This window comes from Thalia democratica, chromosome 7, assembly GCF_965202585.1.
Source record: "Thalia democratica chromosome 7, ktThaDemo2.hap1.1, whole genome shotgun sequence".
Taxonomy (NCBI): Eukaryota; Metazoa; Chordata; class Thaliacea; order Salpida; family Salpidae; genus Thalia; species Thalia democratica.
In genome coordinates this window covers 37,738,962-37,754,985 of record NC_139171.1, presented here as the reverse complement: position 1 = coordinate 37,754,985, position 16,024 = coordinate 37,738,962, and the positions used below count along the sequence as shown (strand labels likewise).

General features: G+C 24.9%; 1 protein-coding gene across 1 annotated transcript; it reads left to right on the top strand.

Annotated features, from left to right (window-relative positions):
* The first annotated feature begins 379 nt into the window (after nt 1-379).
* Nucleotides 380-15,801, top strand: LOC145840667 (serine protease HTRA1-like). The gene is made up of 7 exons (XM_082947990.1): nt 380-795; nt 5,891-6,008; nt 7,174-7,260; nt 9,637-9,855; nt 10,217-10,352; nt 10,527-10,704; nt 15,184-15,801. Exons 1-7 carry the CDS (start codon nt 419-421, stop codon nt 15,353-15,355), a joined length of 1,287 nt encoding a protein of 428 aa, XP_082804116.1. The 5' UTR covers nt 380-418; the 3' UTR covers nt 15,356-15,801.
* The last annotated feature ends 223 nt before the right edge of the window (nt 15,802-16,024 follow it).

Sequence of the window (16,024 nt, the reverse complement as noted above, 5' to 3'; positions counted from 1 at the left end):
AACTACAACATAAGATACATAGCTTATAAGAATAATTTATATGTATTTTAAAGTTTATATTAAGTTTTTTTTATTAGCTATGGTGCTAATGTTGTAGTTTGTTAAATAAACAAATTAATGTAGTCTAAAGTTGTTAATTTGTTAAGTTAAAGTGAGATAAATCTGTTCAACTGCTTCAAAACTACTTTATTAAGCAGTAAATAATTTAACATAAGTGAAGAATTAAAAAAAAAGTTAATGACGATATATATTGTATTGTTTTTAATCAAAGTTAAGTAAAGTACATAAAATTATAAAGTTTGTTAAAATAACTTCTTTATTGTACCTTTTTGCCATTTCAAACTTTAAAAAATGATAGAATTGTTCATTATACAGCACTTTTCAAGAATAAATTTAAAAACAAGAAAGTTTAACATATATGAGTTCGTTTGTTAGTAATATAATTCCTAAAAGCTCAAAGCTGAGGCATTTGCTAAAAAACAATTTGGTCTCTGTGTACCTAAGTAGTAACAAAGTTGAAAAAGAATCCAACAACTATAACAAGTACAAAACAAATGACAATCATACAAAATCTGACAAAAAATCCCTTGTTTCAAAAAGTTTTCTTTTGAGTGCAGTAGGAGCTTATACAGTGTACAAGTTCAAAGCCAAAAGTTGTGTTCATGCTGCTAGTACTTTTGATGATGATGATGATGGTAAAAGTTCAAGTCTCCGCTCCAGGTTTAACTTTGTAACAAAAGTTATCAAAAAAGTCAGTCCAGCTGTTGTTGGAATTACAATAACTAGAAAACAAAGGTTGTTTGCTATTTAATTTTTTTAATTTTTGATTATTATTACAAACGTTTTTTATAGTTTTCAAATAAGACTTTAGTTTTTTATTCTATATACAAAGTTAAACACAAACTTTTATCCCTTAGTATAGTTTAACTTATAGACTTTGTTAATTAAGCTATTTAAACTAGTGATCTACTGAATCCAGCCAGATCTTAATCCAATTATCTGGAAAGAGATAGAGTTTTTTTGGTAAAACAAAACTTCTACATTTAAAGATAAATAACATTAAGTATACAACAAAAAGCTATTGTAATAGAACAAATAGACCATTAAAATAATCTGCAGTATTACATACTTTTACAAATAGCAGTTGATAAATGTTTTATTTTCTTGATGACCTGAGGCCATTTTTACACTAAGGTCGTTAAACAACTTTTTTTCTGAACATCTTTGTTTTTTGTTTTTGTTCAATAAATTACTTGAACTTTATAAGTTTTAAGTTTCCCTGGTATAAGGAAAAAAATGCCTGTTTATTTTTTTATTTAATTTTGCTTTTAAATAGTCTTTAGATAAGGTTATACAAAAAAAATATTTTAAAGTTTAAAGTTTTATAAAACGTAGTCACCTCATTTGAAAATATGGATTTATTTCAAATATCTTTAAAACACTTTTCAATTTTTTTTTGTAGATATAGATTTTGAAAAAGTGTATAATGATAAATCCTAAGGTAAGCTTTCAACTTTCTTATATTATTATGCATATTTTTCATAATCTTGATCAATAAAAAAACTTACAGATTGATTCATACTAACTCAGCACACTTTCTTAATGACACACTATTTTTGTAAACTTTTTTGAACTTTAATATTTTTTTTCACAATCAAACTAGCTTTCTATAGTTAGTTTAATGTTCTAGATTAGGGATGCAACTTCTTTAGTCAAGGTTTCAGATGCGTTTGCTCTTTGTACATAACAGGCCAGATTTAATGAACAAAGAACTCTGTAAACCATTTTTACTTTTCTTAAATTATACTAAAACAGAGTTTTAAATTTACGTAAGCACCTAATTTTTAAAACTTAATCATAAAATTAGCAAAACAGAATACTGTCAATTTTGTTTAAATCATACTTGTTTTGATCAAGTTTTTTTTTTTAATTATTATTAAGTAATAAAAATTTACTTAATAATAATTTAGTTATAAAAATAATCTATCAGTATCCTACTCACAAGTAGTCTATTGCCTACACAAACTTTATAATATGATTGATTAAGATAAAAATCTATAAACTAGAAGTAGTGTATATACTTTTATCTAGCTACAAACTTAAACTTGTTTAAAAAGATAAAAGTTACTAATTTGTGGATACAGTAGATCTATAGTTTAAATCAGGGTTTCCAAAACTTTTTTTCAAAAGGCCCCCTTTTTTGATCAAGTTTTTTTTTTTTATTATTATTAAGTAATAAAAATTTACTTAATAATAATTTAGTTATAAAAATAATCTATCAGTATCCTACTCACAAGTAGTCTATTGCCTACACAAACTTTATAATATGATTGATTAAGATAAAAATCTATAAACTAGAAGTAGTGTATATACTTTTATCTAGCTACAAACTTAAACTTGTTTAAAAAGATAAAAGTTACTAATTTGTGGATACAGTAGATCTATAGTTTAAATCAGGGTTTCCAAAACTTTTTTTCAAAAGGCCCCCTTTTAAAAAATTATAAAAGCTATGGTCCTTAAGACAAGGTTTCTCAAAAAAGTACCATTAAAACCCCATAAGCCTTTTTTTACTCTTCATCACCAGCTACAGAATATCTAGTGTAAGTTTCAATTTATAACCTTGTGCCCCCCCCCCCCCCCTTATACTGCTTGTGGCCCCCTCAATTTCCTTTTTTTCATACTATCTAGTATATGTTTTAAAACTACTTTTTATCACGCCTAGGACAATTTTTTGCTTTCATCATCAACTCCAGAATATCTAGTGTACGTTTTAATTTATGACCTCATGGCCCCCCTTAGCCCCTTTGCTGCTAATGGGGCCACTTTGCCCAGTTTTGGAAACCCTGGTTTAAACTGAGTGCTAATATTTTTTATTATTTTAGTTAGACAATATTTTTTAGTAAAAGATCTGAACAAAACAAGTTAAACGGAGCATAGTGATAACGTTTTTTAATAAACAATAGTTATCAAAACTAACAATGTTTCTCTGTGTTAATTATTTGTTGAACTCAGTTTGTTGAGCTCAGTTTGTTGAAGTCTTATTTATAATATACATTTCCTTTATAAATCCAAATATATAAGAACTATACTAACAACAATGATAATAATATGTTAAAGTAATATCTAAGTAAAAATTTGTACTAAAAAGTTTTTATGTTTGTCATACAATTTATTTACATGATAAAATTTATAAATGGAGCATGTATCTATTAAAATTTGTTATTTTATATATTACCTTCATAACTTTTTTAATTTTATTCTCTTTTAAGTATTTAAATTTTTCAGGCTCAATTAGTTTAACACAAAGAAATGTTGCTAGTGTACTTAAAAAATCTTATTTTTTGCTCCAGTCAACTTTTAATGTTCTGATCTTTTATTTAAAAAAATTGTTTATAATAACTAACAATTTTTAATTTTTAAATATTTGATTATATATATTAAGCATTATATAAAAATAGTTTATTTTTTCAAATGAACTTACTGAGCATATAGAAGCAAATATAAATTAGAGTACAATTTATAACATGTTAAGTTTACTTTTTAAACTTTTTTTCGTGTAATTCTCGGAACAGGGTTAAAAAGCTTGAATCTAAAACAGTTTTGTTTTTTGAATATTGAAAAAAATTTCACTTTTTGCCAGATCAACTATATTAAGCATTGTAACTTACTAATAGAAGTTTAAAAATAGTTTTATTATTTGAATAGATTATTAAGTTGTGAATATCTTTCATTTTAAAAAACTGATTTTAAAAGTTTTCTTTAAATGTTAAAATAATTAGTAAGTCTTAATAATTAATTATAAAATTGTTATTTGAACTTAAAAATGTTATTGAACTATAAATAAATTCATATTGAGATGTTAACAACATATGGTCACATGTGTTGTTTAGGGGTATGTTTAAATACATTTCTGAAACTAATTTGTGTTCTTTTATTTAAAATTTAATCTTTTTTTTTTGTAAATGTTTAAGTTAACACGTATCTATCTAATTCTAAATTAAAGTGTGAATTTTTAAATCCAAATTTTAACAACAATTGTAAAAACAATTTTACTGTTAATTGTTTAAAATAAGTATGTAGTTATTAAAAGTAATTATATGGTACTAAAGCTAATAATGTAGGCAAAAAATACAATTTAAAATTTAGTTGAGTATTATTTCAACTTTTAATTATGAAACAAGCCATATGCTTTACCGTCTTAAGTTAATTTAAACAATTGTTACAATATATGAAAGGATTTTTTATTAAAAAAATGTTTTTTTTTTAGTTTTTGTATTTAAATTAAAAAAAATTATTATTGTTCTTTCACAGTCAGTCATCAATTCATCTTTGAATTTGGTGTTCTAAACTTACTAAATATTAATTTTGCACAATGCTTAATTAAGCTGTTTTTAAATATTAAAACATCTTTTTTATAGAGTATATTTAGCTGAAATGTACAATCATTAAGTAAAAAAAAAGAATTATTGTTTTAGTTTTATATAGTTGGTTTTATAAAGTAGTTTGTTGTTATATACAACTGATTTTAAAGAGGAAAAATCTTTAATATCTTAAGTTGTTATGATTTTATATAACTAATAAACAACCTCATAATAGTAACCAACAGCTGTAAACATAATCGAATTATTTAACACCAAGAGTTTATTTAAAACATGAGTACTTTTAAGTGCATTTTACATGAAAGTTTGACTTTCTTGAAACCAATCAATTTGTTTTAAATTATGTTTAATTTAAGTATTTAAGAATTTGATCACATGTTAATAACAGTTTTACTATTTTAGCATCTATCGTTTAATCATATTTTTTATTATATTAACAAGATTATTACTTTGGCTAAATTGATTTTTAAATATCAGACCTTATTATATTACTTTTACTTTTTTTTTCATATTTTTTGAAGTAAAAAACAAGCTTGTTCAATTATCTACTTTAAAAAACTCAAGCTAATGTGATTTTTTAAAAGTCTCTTGCTAGTTTTTTATGACTTTAAGTAAGGTTTTTCTTAAAAATTGTATGTTTTAATAAGAATATTGTGTTTCGTTCATGGCTTCTTATAACATTGAAAATTTATTAGTAGTAAAGTTTATGAGCTTTTGTTTGTTACGACTTTAAAAAGATTAACTATTATATTTTTGGCTTAAACTTATGCTGACTACAGTTGACTTTTTGCTTAAAGGCATTAAAACTTATATTTAAGTGTATACTTTGACAAAAGCACATTAAAAAAATTTTTTTTAAGTTGGCAGCTATCTCTATCTATTTTTGAAATATTATTTCAGAGTAGGCTATCAGTTTAAAAATAATAGCTAAAGTTTACTTGTAGTTCTTTACAGTACTAAATAAACTTTTTCAATGAAACAGTTTTTTATGCTAAAACTTTAATCGTCTAATGACGATTTTTTAATTATAAAATATAAATAGTTTTACAGAAAAATAAAGTATTATGATATACATTAGAAAAAAAATCTGTAAAAATTTGTGTACGTATAAGTTTACCTATCTTAAAGTATGCATTTTTATTTTCAAAAGAATGCAATAATGTTTTACTTTCTATTAGTTGTATAAAGTAAAAATAAATTTGAAACGCGAGTAATCTGTAAAGATTTTAGAAACAACAATCTAGGACTATAATGTGAGCTTAATTATGGTAAAAGTTAGAATAATTGAAAGAATTGAAACTCATATTTTAAAATTACATGTATTGTCGTAAAATAAACTTGTTGCTGATAAGATATTAAATATTTTACTTAAATTTACTCTAACTTGATTAAAAATTAAATCTTTATTTTTATATTATTATTATTATGAATAACATTTTATCAGGCTAGATCAAATTGTTGTCAATTAGTTTTTGTTGTATTTATAACTAATTTTGTAATATACTACACAGCATGGGTCACATATTTATGCCTCAAACTTTGCAAAGTGGCGGTTCCGGCTTCTTTGTCAACTCAAGTGGACTTCTGGTCACCAACGCTCACGTGGTCACCAATGCAAAAAGAGTAGAGGTGAGAAACTTTGAACATTAATATCTAGGTTCTTTTTAAAAGTTTTTTTTATTTAACCACTAATAAAAAAAATGTTTTTTTGGTTTTGTAAAATAGACAAAGTAAAGTTTATAAATTGTAAGGTACAAGTTATTCTTATAGTATTTAATAGGGGTCATCTATGTTTTCAAAGTTTTTGTAAAACTGTTTTATATTTGTTTGTTACTTTTATTTTTACAATTTAAAATATCTATTTGATTAGTATTATTACTATTATACAGATTATTAAGCTAGTCTATAAAATTATTTATATTTTGTTTTATTTTAAGTTTTGTTCGTAATTTTAATTATGTTAAAATTTTTTGAACTAAATCTGTAATGGTCATTTGAAGTTTTAAAGTAGGTATTGTTAAGTATAATTTTTTTATGATTACTTCTAATATCACACAAAGTGATTTTTTTTTAAATATACATTTACAACGTAAATTTCTTTATCTAAACTTTTATTACCATTTGAAATGCATATATTAGTTTTCAAAACTTATTGATAGTTTGTTTTAGTACTTGTATAGTTCGTATTTAATATTTTATCATATAGTGTTGCAAAATATTTAAATCCTACCAACAACAACAGTTAAATAAATATTGTTACAACTTCTCTGCTTGTTTTCAAACTAGCTGCTGAATTATTAATTTCAACGGAATAGTATAACTTTATCAAATAATGTACATTAGTAAGTTGATTATTTAAGGTTACAATTGATAAAAACTAATAGTCATACTTTTAATTGTATAAAATTTGTATCAGTATGTTTAGACACATTTAAGTATAGCTTAGCATAGTTTTTGATTGGTTCTAGGTTTGAGAAACAACACAATTTTTTATATAAATAACTTTAAAAATATATTTATGTTCATTAAATTAATGGGTAGCTGCAGTTTTGAGAATTATAAACATAAGTTTTTTTTTTAATTATTGCTTTTGTGGTAGTTTATTTTCATGAAAGTAGACGAATACAATGTAACAAAAGTAAAACCAACATAAATAAATCAGAACCAAATGTTTGTATTAAAAACGGTTAAAGGTTAAGATAAAAACAAAAATAGGATCTATGAGTATTTTTAAAAATCTTTTTTTTTATCTTTAATATTTCAAACATTAGTAAGATGATGATGTATATTGCAGGTAACGACACCTGACGGTGAGATTTTGATCGGAAAAGTTGTGGCAGTAGACGAGTCTTTGGACATTGCAGCAGTGCAAGTTAACTGTGTGAGTTTTCGTAATAAATATAAAAAATTAGCTTAAGAAACTGTATGATAAATATGATACACTTTATTTATAAAACCGTCTAAACCTAATTTATGCAAGCAACAGTACGTTTATAAAGCTAATCTTTATAAGTTTTTATAAATGTTTTGTCTTTGTCACTTGTTTGGTTTTAATATTATTTTACTTATTGTTTGTTTTACTTTTTTTTTTGGACGTTTGCTTACCCTAGATAAATTACTAATTAATTATTTGTAACTGTGTAATTATAAACTGTTAATCTATTTCTAATTAGTTTTGCTTAATTATACTAGTTGAGTATTTTTCTCATGAAATCTATAACTGTTTACTTACTCAAAATTAAACTTTTTAATTACTTTCTAAAAAAAGTAGTTAATAAGGGCTAGCTGAAGTATATTTTACTCTTTCGGTCAATAAATTTTTTTAATTAATCTTGTCTCAAGTTTCTTTTTAATATTTTTACTTAGTTATATTAAAAAGCTTTATTTATTTTCAAATATGTTTACAAAACTGTATCTGAAAAACAATGTTTGTATTTAAACTTATATTTAATTAAAAAACAGCTCAAATTGATTTTAAGTTGTGTTGCTTGGTTTTTTTTATATTTTTACGGATCAACTTTATTATAAATTATAATAAAATTAGTTTAGCTGTTCATTAGTTTGTTTCTTTTTTAATAATTTTTTTAATTTTTTAAACTCTTCTTAGTAATTTGTGATTTGTGGATGATAAGTTTAATTTAGCATATCGTAATGTACAATTTTTTTGAATGTAATGATTATATCAAAAATTTTTGTGGTAAAAGTTTTCTCAAATAGCTTATTCTTTTTAATTTTACTTTATATAAGAAGTCAAAGTGATAGTTGTTCTTATAAAAAATGTTGCGAAATAGACTTAAAAAATAATTAAAATAGTTCTTCACTAATAATGTAAATAAGTAAATAAATATAGTGCTAAATAACAAAAGTAAAGTGAATCTCACATTTCAAAGCAATTTTTTAAGAAACTAGTCAAACCGATACGAAATTTTTCTGATGGGAGGTTTTAACACATATATCTCGCGCTATTGCTTTCATCAATCAACAATTAGACTCTTGATGTTATGTTCTCCTATGGGTACAAAATAATCTGAACATAATCACTAATGGGTTCTATAAATAATGTTTATTACACAAGTAAAAGAATGTTAAAAAACAGGGCCTTTAGTTCATTCGACGTTTTCTATATGGAAACAGATCTGAAAAAACTGAATTAGTATCCGACTATGAAGCACATTGGTACTTCAGACCACCTACTAAATGATATTTGCATAAGCAGTGTCTATAAAGGTCAACCTTGATGTTAAGAAGTAAATTTTAAAACCTACTCTGAAGCTGTTGGAAACTAAGTCAAATTTATACAATGATAAGTTTCTAAAGGACTATCAGTTACGCTTTATAAAAATTCTATCTGAGCTGATAAAAGAAACTTAAGTAAGACAAAGTTGAGAAAACGGAGATCATCTTGGATAACACCAGCAATACACGATGCAATCAAGATAAAAAATACAAAGAAATACCTCCAACAATAGAAATGACCTCAATAGGCGTTAATGGTCGTAAGTCCATCGAAATATTTGACAATATTTGTTCTAAAAACTCTTTAAAACTAATTAACACTAGTTGTTGTAAGTTGTGTGAGTCGTTATTTAAAACTACTGGTTATAATTAGTTCAATAAGTTTATAAAGTATCTTTACCAATTTATTATGTTAGGCAAAAAAAAGGAAAGGTTTATCAGAAGCTTTTCATATTAATCCAACGTTAATATATATTTTTACCGAGTAAGAAACTCAAAAAAATAACTTTAAAACATAGTACAAAAAACTTTATGAAAAAAAAAACCATAAATATGAACACCATAACAAACACCGAAATACTCCAACAACGTTTTTTTAGTTCAGACATAGAGTACAATGTAAAAACATCTGTATTTAAAATGAAATTGAAACATACTATTTAAATCTCATTTTACTCAGTCTAACTGTAACATCGAAATTAGGTTTAACAATATAACTTAGTGAAAAAATAGATTTTAACCCTTTGTCATGTTTCTTGACATAGTCGTTTGAAAGGTTATTAAGCCACAAGTCGAGGAAGTGGTAATTGAAACTTATAAAAAGGTTAGCTATAAACGGTAGTGGTAAAGTTAGGCTCTTGAAATAACACGCGGTGCTGGTTGATTGCAACTCCGGATTGCTGTAGCCAACTCGTTAAAAAACTAGCATAAGTGCAGAACACGGATATCTTGATAAGCTTGATTAATACTTTTCATATAAATATTTATGTAACAGTTAAAACTATATAACCTTTTTCTTCAGAAAGGTGAAGTTCCATTCATCGCCATGGGAACGGTTGATGACGTTGAAGTTGGAGAGTGGGTGATAGCCGTGGGAAGTCCCCTTAATTTGCATAACACCTTCACGGTGGGAGTGGTAAGCAACAAGAGCAGATCCATACGAGAGTTGTCAGCAGTTTCAGGAGGGGGGCACCACCTTGATCCTAGAATGGAGTATATACAAACAGACGCCAGTATCAATGTTCGTGTTTTAGTTTAATTTTATTAATCTTTTATAAATAAGTGATTAGTTTATGTTAAATAATTAATGTCTGAATTCTGAATATGAAAATATATTTTGTTTTGATTATGAAATAACTCATTAAGTAGTTTTTATATTTATTCGCGTCATTAAAAACCAACTGCAGAAATAGAAAAGTAAAGTATTATTTTTTGATACTGCATATATAAAAAAAATATGTTTTATATATGACGTAATATTTTTTAATCAATTTAATTATTATTAACTCAATTTTATTCAAACAACAACTTTACACTCTTTATACATGAAACTAGACTCAAAATACTCAAAAAGAATATTTAACAGTTGTAAAATTTTACAGATAGGTAACTCAGGCGGTCCTCTGGTCAACTTGGATGCTGAAGTCATCGGTATGAACACGATGAAAATGAACCTGGACGGAATAAGTTTCGCTGTGCCCATCGACCACGTTAAAAACTTCATCAACGTCCTCAATAGTTTGTTCAATGTCTTCAAATAATTTATATATCTTCTACAAATTTGGTATGAGTCTATTATTGGTTTTGTTAATTAACAAGAGGTTGTATCAAATACTTAGACACGCCATACTCACGGTTTTTATCAAGTTTCTGCTTTAAATAGATTTTTTAATTTTTATTTTTTAAATGAAGATCAGCACCCGACTTCTGACGGGTTCAGCGCTCACGTCAGGAGGTACATCGGGGTGAGAATGATCAGCGTGGACCCCGCCTTGATCCACCATTTGTTACGTCAGAACAACCATGCGCTCTATGACGTCACAAGCGGAGTTCTGATACACCAGGTGCTCCCCGATTCCCCGGCAGAAGCGTTCGTTTAATAATTTTCGTTTTTATAAATTCAAGCAATAAAATTGTATGATTATTGAAAAAATGCACCAAAAAGTTCACCAAGTTCTAGAATAAAACTAAACTAATGACAAAGTTCTATGGAAATCTTAAAAGAATGTACTTGTAAGAAAAGAAGATAAATAGTTGAAGACAGGTGTATGTTTACTATAGATACAAACATGTATAAACTATAAATATTGATTAAAAAATTAATAACTAACAACAGTAACAATAAACAGATTAGTCATAGTAACTAATCTTACATAGAATTTACTTACAAACACTTAATAATGAGATACAACTACAGTATTATTTAAGTCATTTATTGAAAGTATAAGTATTTTATATATTCTTTAATGTAAAAAATTATCTTTCAGTACTCTGTGAAACTGTTTTGTTAGACTAACATAGAGAATTTTTTCTAATAAACAAAGTACTTTGCAAAATGTAGTTAATTTACAACGAGCTTCGTTTGGATCTCTATTAAAAGCATTATTTCAATTAATACTTTTTGATTATTATTTTTATTTAATAAATTGAAATTGCTAAGGTGTTGGATGTAATAGAAATATAACTATCACTGTTTCGTTCAAAACTTATTCCTACTAATTTCCTTGTAGATTAAAAACTACTAAATATTTTACATTCTTAATTTAAAATAGTTTTATATTACTTTCATTGTTTAAAAACACACTATTTTTAGTTTTTTTTGTTATACATGCTTTACAGTCAGAAATTTTATAACATCAATTCATTGCAACATATGTCCGGATAGCCATAAAAAAAAATGGAAAAGTTAGACAAAAAAAGCATAAAAAACTTTAATTTTTTTAGTTTTTGAAAAAAAAAGACATAAAAAACCTGCAATTTTAAGCAAACTGAAAACTATAAATTAAAAAAATCTTGTAAAAAGTATTTAAAATCCTGGAAGATTAAACTTTTGTTATATGTCTAACAGTGTAAGACAAATTGTTATTCATAATTGTAAACTGGGAAGTTAGAACTTTAATAATCTAATGAATAAAAACCTATCTTATAACAGATACAAACATTTTAAAAATCTAATTTTTACTGTTTTTTTCTAAAGAGTTTTACAGAAGCTAAATATGTACAAAATTCTTATTATTGGCAAATAAAACTGCTGATGTTATATACTAATTAGCAACTCTTACAAAATCTTAATTAACTGGTATTTCTTGTTATAGTACTTATTTCTTTTTTTTTTAATGTGTTTCTACTTACGTATTAAAATATTATTTTTATTTATACAAACTATTTTAAAAAATCATAGAACTGTTTTTAGAAAAATTTATTTTATTTTTGTTTAAAAGTCAAACAAAAGTTTTAAACTTAATTACTTAATAGAATATTTTGTCAGTGCTATTTACTTAAAAAATCTTATAACAACGACCTTAACGAAAGTGGTGGTTGAAATATTTGAAAGAGGTTGCAATTAAATACATTTGAAGTTAATTGAAGTTGCAATATTTTTAGTTATTTTTACTATTTTTTGAATTTTTAAGTTTTGTGTTTAACTAAAACATAAATAAAAGTTTGGATCTTATAAATATATGTTGAAATCAGAAAGACTAGAAGAAATTTTCTAAAAACCAGTAGCCACCCTGTTATGAGCAAGCTTTTGTAAACTTTTTTACTAGTATAAAGTTTATACATATTAATGTTTTTAATGGGAGTTTAAATTTAACTCAAAATGTTGAAAATCAGACTATAGTTTTTAGTTGCGTATGAATTTAAAAAGTTGTGTATAAATTGTACAAGTCAATCTCGAAGTTGTTGAAACAAAATTAAAATCTGTTGTTTAGTATAATCTACTATGTAATAAACTTTTGGATTGTTTTGTACTTAATAACTTATTTTTATTTTTAAACACAAAGTATTTAAAAAAATAATTTTGTAAATAAAAATATTTTCTAGTAGTATTTATACAAAACTTACAATTATTTTCTACTTTTACGTAAAGATAAAATGTTATTACTTTTTTTCTTAGACTAAGTTTTTTTAAAGCTTTAACAAAATAAAAAATTTTAAATAATTAAGATTTAAGAAAAAACTAGAGAAAATACATTTTAAAAATGTGTAGAATTTACATTATATCTTTAATTTGGTTACTAAATTTGTTTTTCAATCTAACAATTTTCGCTTTTATATATAAACTTTTACAAATTATTCCTTTTTTTAGGTTTTAAATTGTGTTTATTTAGGTTTGAAACTTATTTTTCTATATTTTACCAATAAGGTTGTTTTTTATCTAAAGTGTTAGAACAAAGTAAATTAGAGTACTAACCACAGATATTTCAAATAGTGATTTGTTACAAAGTTTAAAAAACTTCTTCAAGTTTAAAAATGTACATTTATAGAAAGTTTTTTTTTCAATTAAGTGCTTGAAGTATTTCTGATTGCATGTTAATATAATGTAAATCAAAGTTTATTGCAAACAAAATACAAAATAGAAGTACTTTTCGGACACGCTCTTCAGTATTTTTTCGTGTCAAAACAAGCTGAAATAATGATTAACTGATAAAAACTAATAAAACTAAGTATTTAAGAAAACAAATTAAATTTAACACAATAGTAATAATTAACAAATTTAGGCAATCGTTTAATCAGAAATAATATAAATGTAACACAACTTTACTAATCAACTAATTTAAGTTCAACGAATTAAACAAAATGGTCGAATAAACAAATTTCTTTTGTTTACAGAGCTCTGGCTTAAAGCTTAAAATGTATATAGCTTCTAAAGTTTTTAGGTGAAATTCATTACGAGCAACTGATATTATTTTGAAGTTGTCCACTTTATAGTTTTCGACACACTTAGGATTAGTAATCAGGTGTTGGCCAATCGCTGAACTACTATTTAGTTTTTCCAAATCATCAAATTTCTTTTCCTCGTTACATGACTTTATCTTGTTTAAAAGGTTTTTTGGTATATGTTGGTTAATTCTTGCAATCAAATTGTTACTCGTTCTACCCACGTATGTTTTTTTACATAAACATACAAATTTGTAAATTACATTGCTGGTGTTTAGGGTGGGTAATTTATCTTTGTTTTTAATCTGAAACAGTCTATTGGTTGAGTATACTATTCGTAAATTAACAGATCTATAGCCATTTTCTACTATTTTCTTCAAATTAATATGCAAAACTGTATTCTGATTGTATGGCAACTTAAGGTATACCGGACACTTTTTTGGACCAAATTTTATTGACTCAAACCTTGTCTTTGTTTTTTGTATTGTGTTCTTTATTATGTCTAGAGGGTAACCTAAAGTCGCAAAGATTATTTCCACATTTGATAATTCTGTTTCTAAATATTTTTCAGAACAAATTTTCATTGCTCTATATGTAAGGCAACTGATTAGATTTAGTTTTTGTCTCATTGGACTGTATGAGTTATAAGGGACATAGTCCCCACTGAAGGTACTTTTTCTAAAAATGTTCGTATAGAAACCTTTTAAACAAGATAAAGTCATGTAACGAGGAAAAGAAATTTGATGATTTGGAAAAACTAAATAGTAGTTCAGCGATTGGCCAACACCTGATTACTAATCCTAAGTGTGTCGAAAAATATAAAGTGGACAACTTCAAAATAATATCAGTTGCTCGTAATGAATTTCACCTAAAAACTTTAGAAGCTATATACATTTTAAGCTTTAAGCCAGAGCTCTGTAAACAAAAGAAATTTGTTTATTCGACCATTTTGTTTAATTCGTTGAACTTAAATTATTTGATTAGTAAAGTTGTCTTACATTTATATTATTTCTGATTAAAAGATTGCCTTAATTTGTTAATTATTACTATTGTGTTAAATTTAATTTGTTTTCTTAAATACTTAGTTTTATTAGTTTTTATCAGTTAATCATTATTTCAGCTTGTTTTGACACGAAAAAATACTGAAGAGCGTGTCCGAAAAGTACTTCTATTTTGTATTTTGTTTGCAATAAACTTTAATGTATAAAAATCGTGATTTTTATAATGGAAAAACCATTATTTCAACATATAATGTAAATCAAAACAAAACTTTATGCTTAAAAGTTCTCAAAGTTTGTGGTTTGTATAAGTAGTAAGATACTTGAAATTTTTTATAAATGAATAAGCAATAGTTGTTTCGTTTGCAAACAAAACACTGAACTATTTAATTGAAGTTGTCCAAAAATTAAAGTTTGTGGTTGCCATTTAATTTACTTCATTTTTTACTATTTAGTTGTTTTGTTATCTTTATACAAATAGTTATTATAATTGTTACACGTTATGAATTTCAATTGTTCAGATATTCTTTTTAACAAGTTTTATATTGTGTTTTGTCTTGTTTGTCTATAACTATATACATATTAAAAGCGTAACGCACTTTATTTAAAAACAATTCGAGTATTGTAACCCTTTTCAATTAATTACTTGTTTTTTAGCAAATTTTCACTAAATGCACAAATTAAAACAGCGGAGGACTGCAGCCTTATGACGTCATAGTGGAAGTGAATGGCGTGCAAGTCCGCACGACCCGGCAGATAATGAACGTGATTTCGAGCGGCGTCGAACTGCTGAATATCAAAGTGAAACGGGGGAGGCAAACGCTACAGATGGATATTCGGCCCGAAGTCGTTGAAGATTGAATTTTTGTTTCAAAATAATACCAATGTGATTAAAAAAAAAATTTGCATTACTTTGGTGACTGAAACAACTTTTATAAATGTCACGTTAAAAAATCGGTTTACTATACTTTTACTTTTGAAAATGTTTAACATTTATTCAAAAAAGTTGTGGAAAAGGGTTTGAATAAGGCCAACAAGGAGTATTATTTTTAAAACCTAAAATTTAGAAGATTTATCATTTGTGAAAAAATTTAAAGAAATTAGTCTTTTATCATTTCAAGTATAAAACTTAAAATGTTTTTTTGTTAATTGTGAATATTTACTGCTTAATTATGTTAGCCTTAAGTATCTATATTTTTTGTTTTTACTCTATTAAATTTTTACGTATCTTTCAAAGATAAAATTCGTAAGTTCTTCTATATCATAATCATTTATTTATCATTCAAAAGCATTTTTTGTTTCTATTAAACTATATCTTCAACATTTTACTCATGAACATAAAAGTAAAGCTTGGTATTTTACGTATAAATGTCGGTTAAGGTATGTATTTTATTTACAGTTATTAATTAAATGTTTAAGTAGTTATAAAAATAATTTTTATTTGATTAATTCCAATAGATTTTGTATGAATTAAAGAAATAAAAGTTATTAAAAATATGTATACAAAAGAAAAAAAGTGAAGTATTGCAA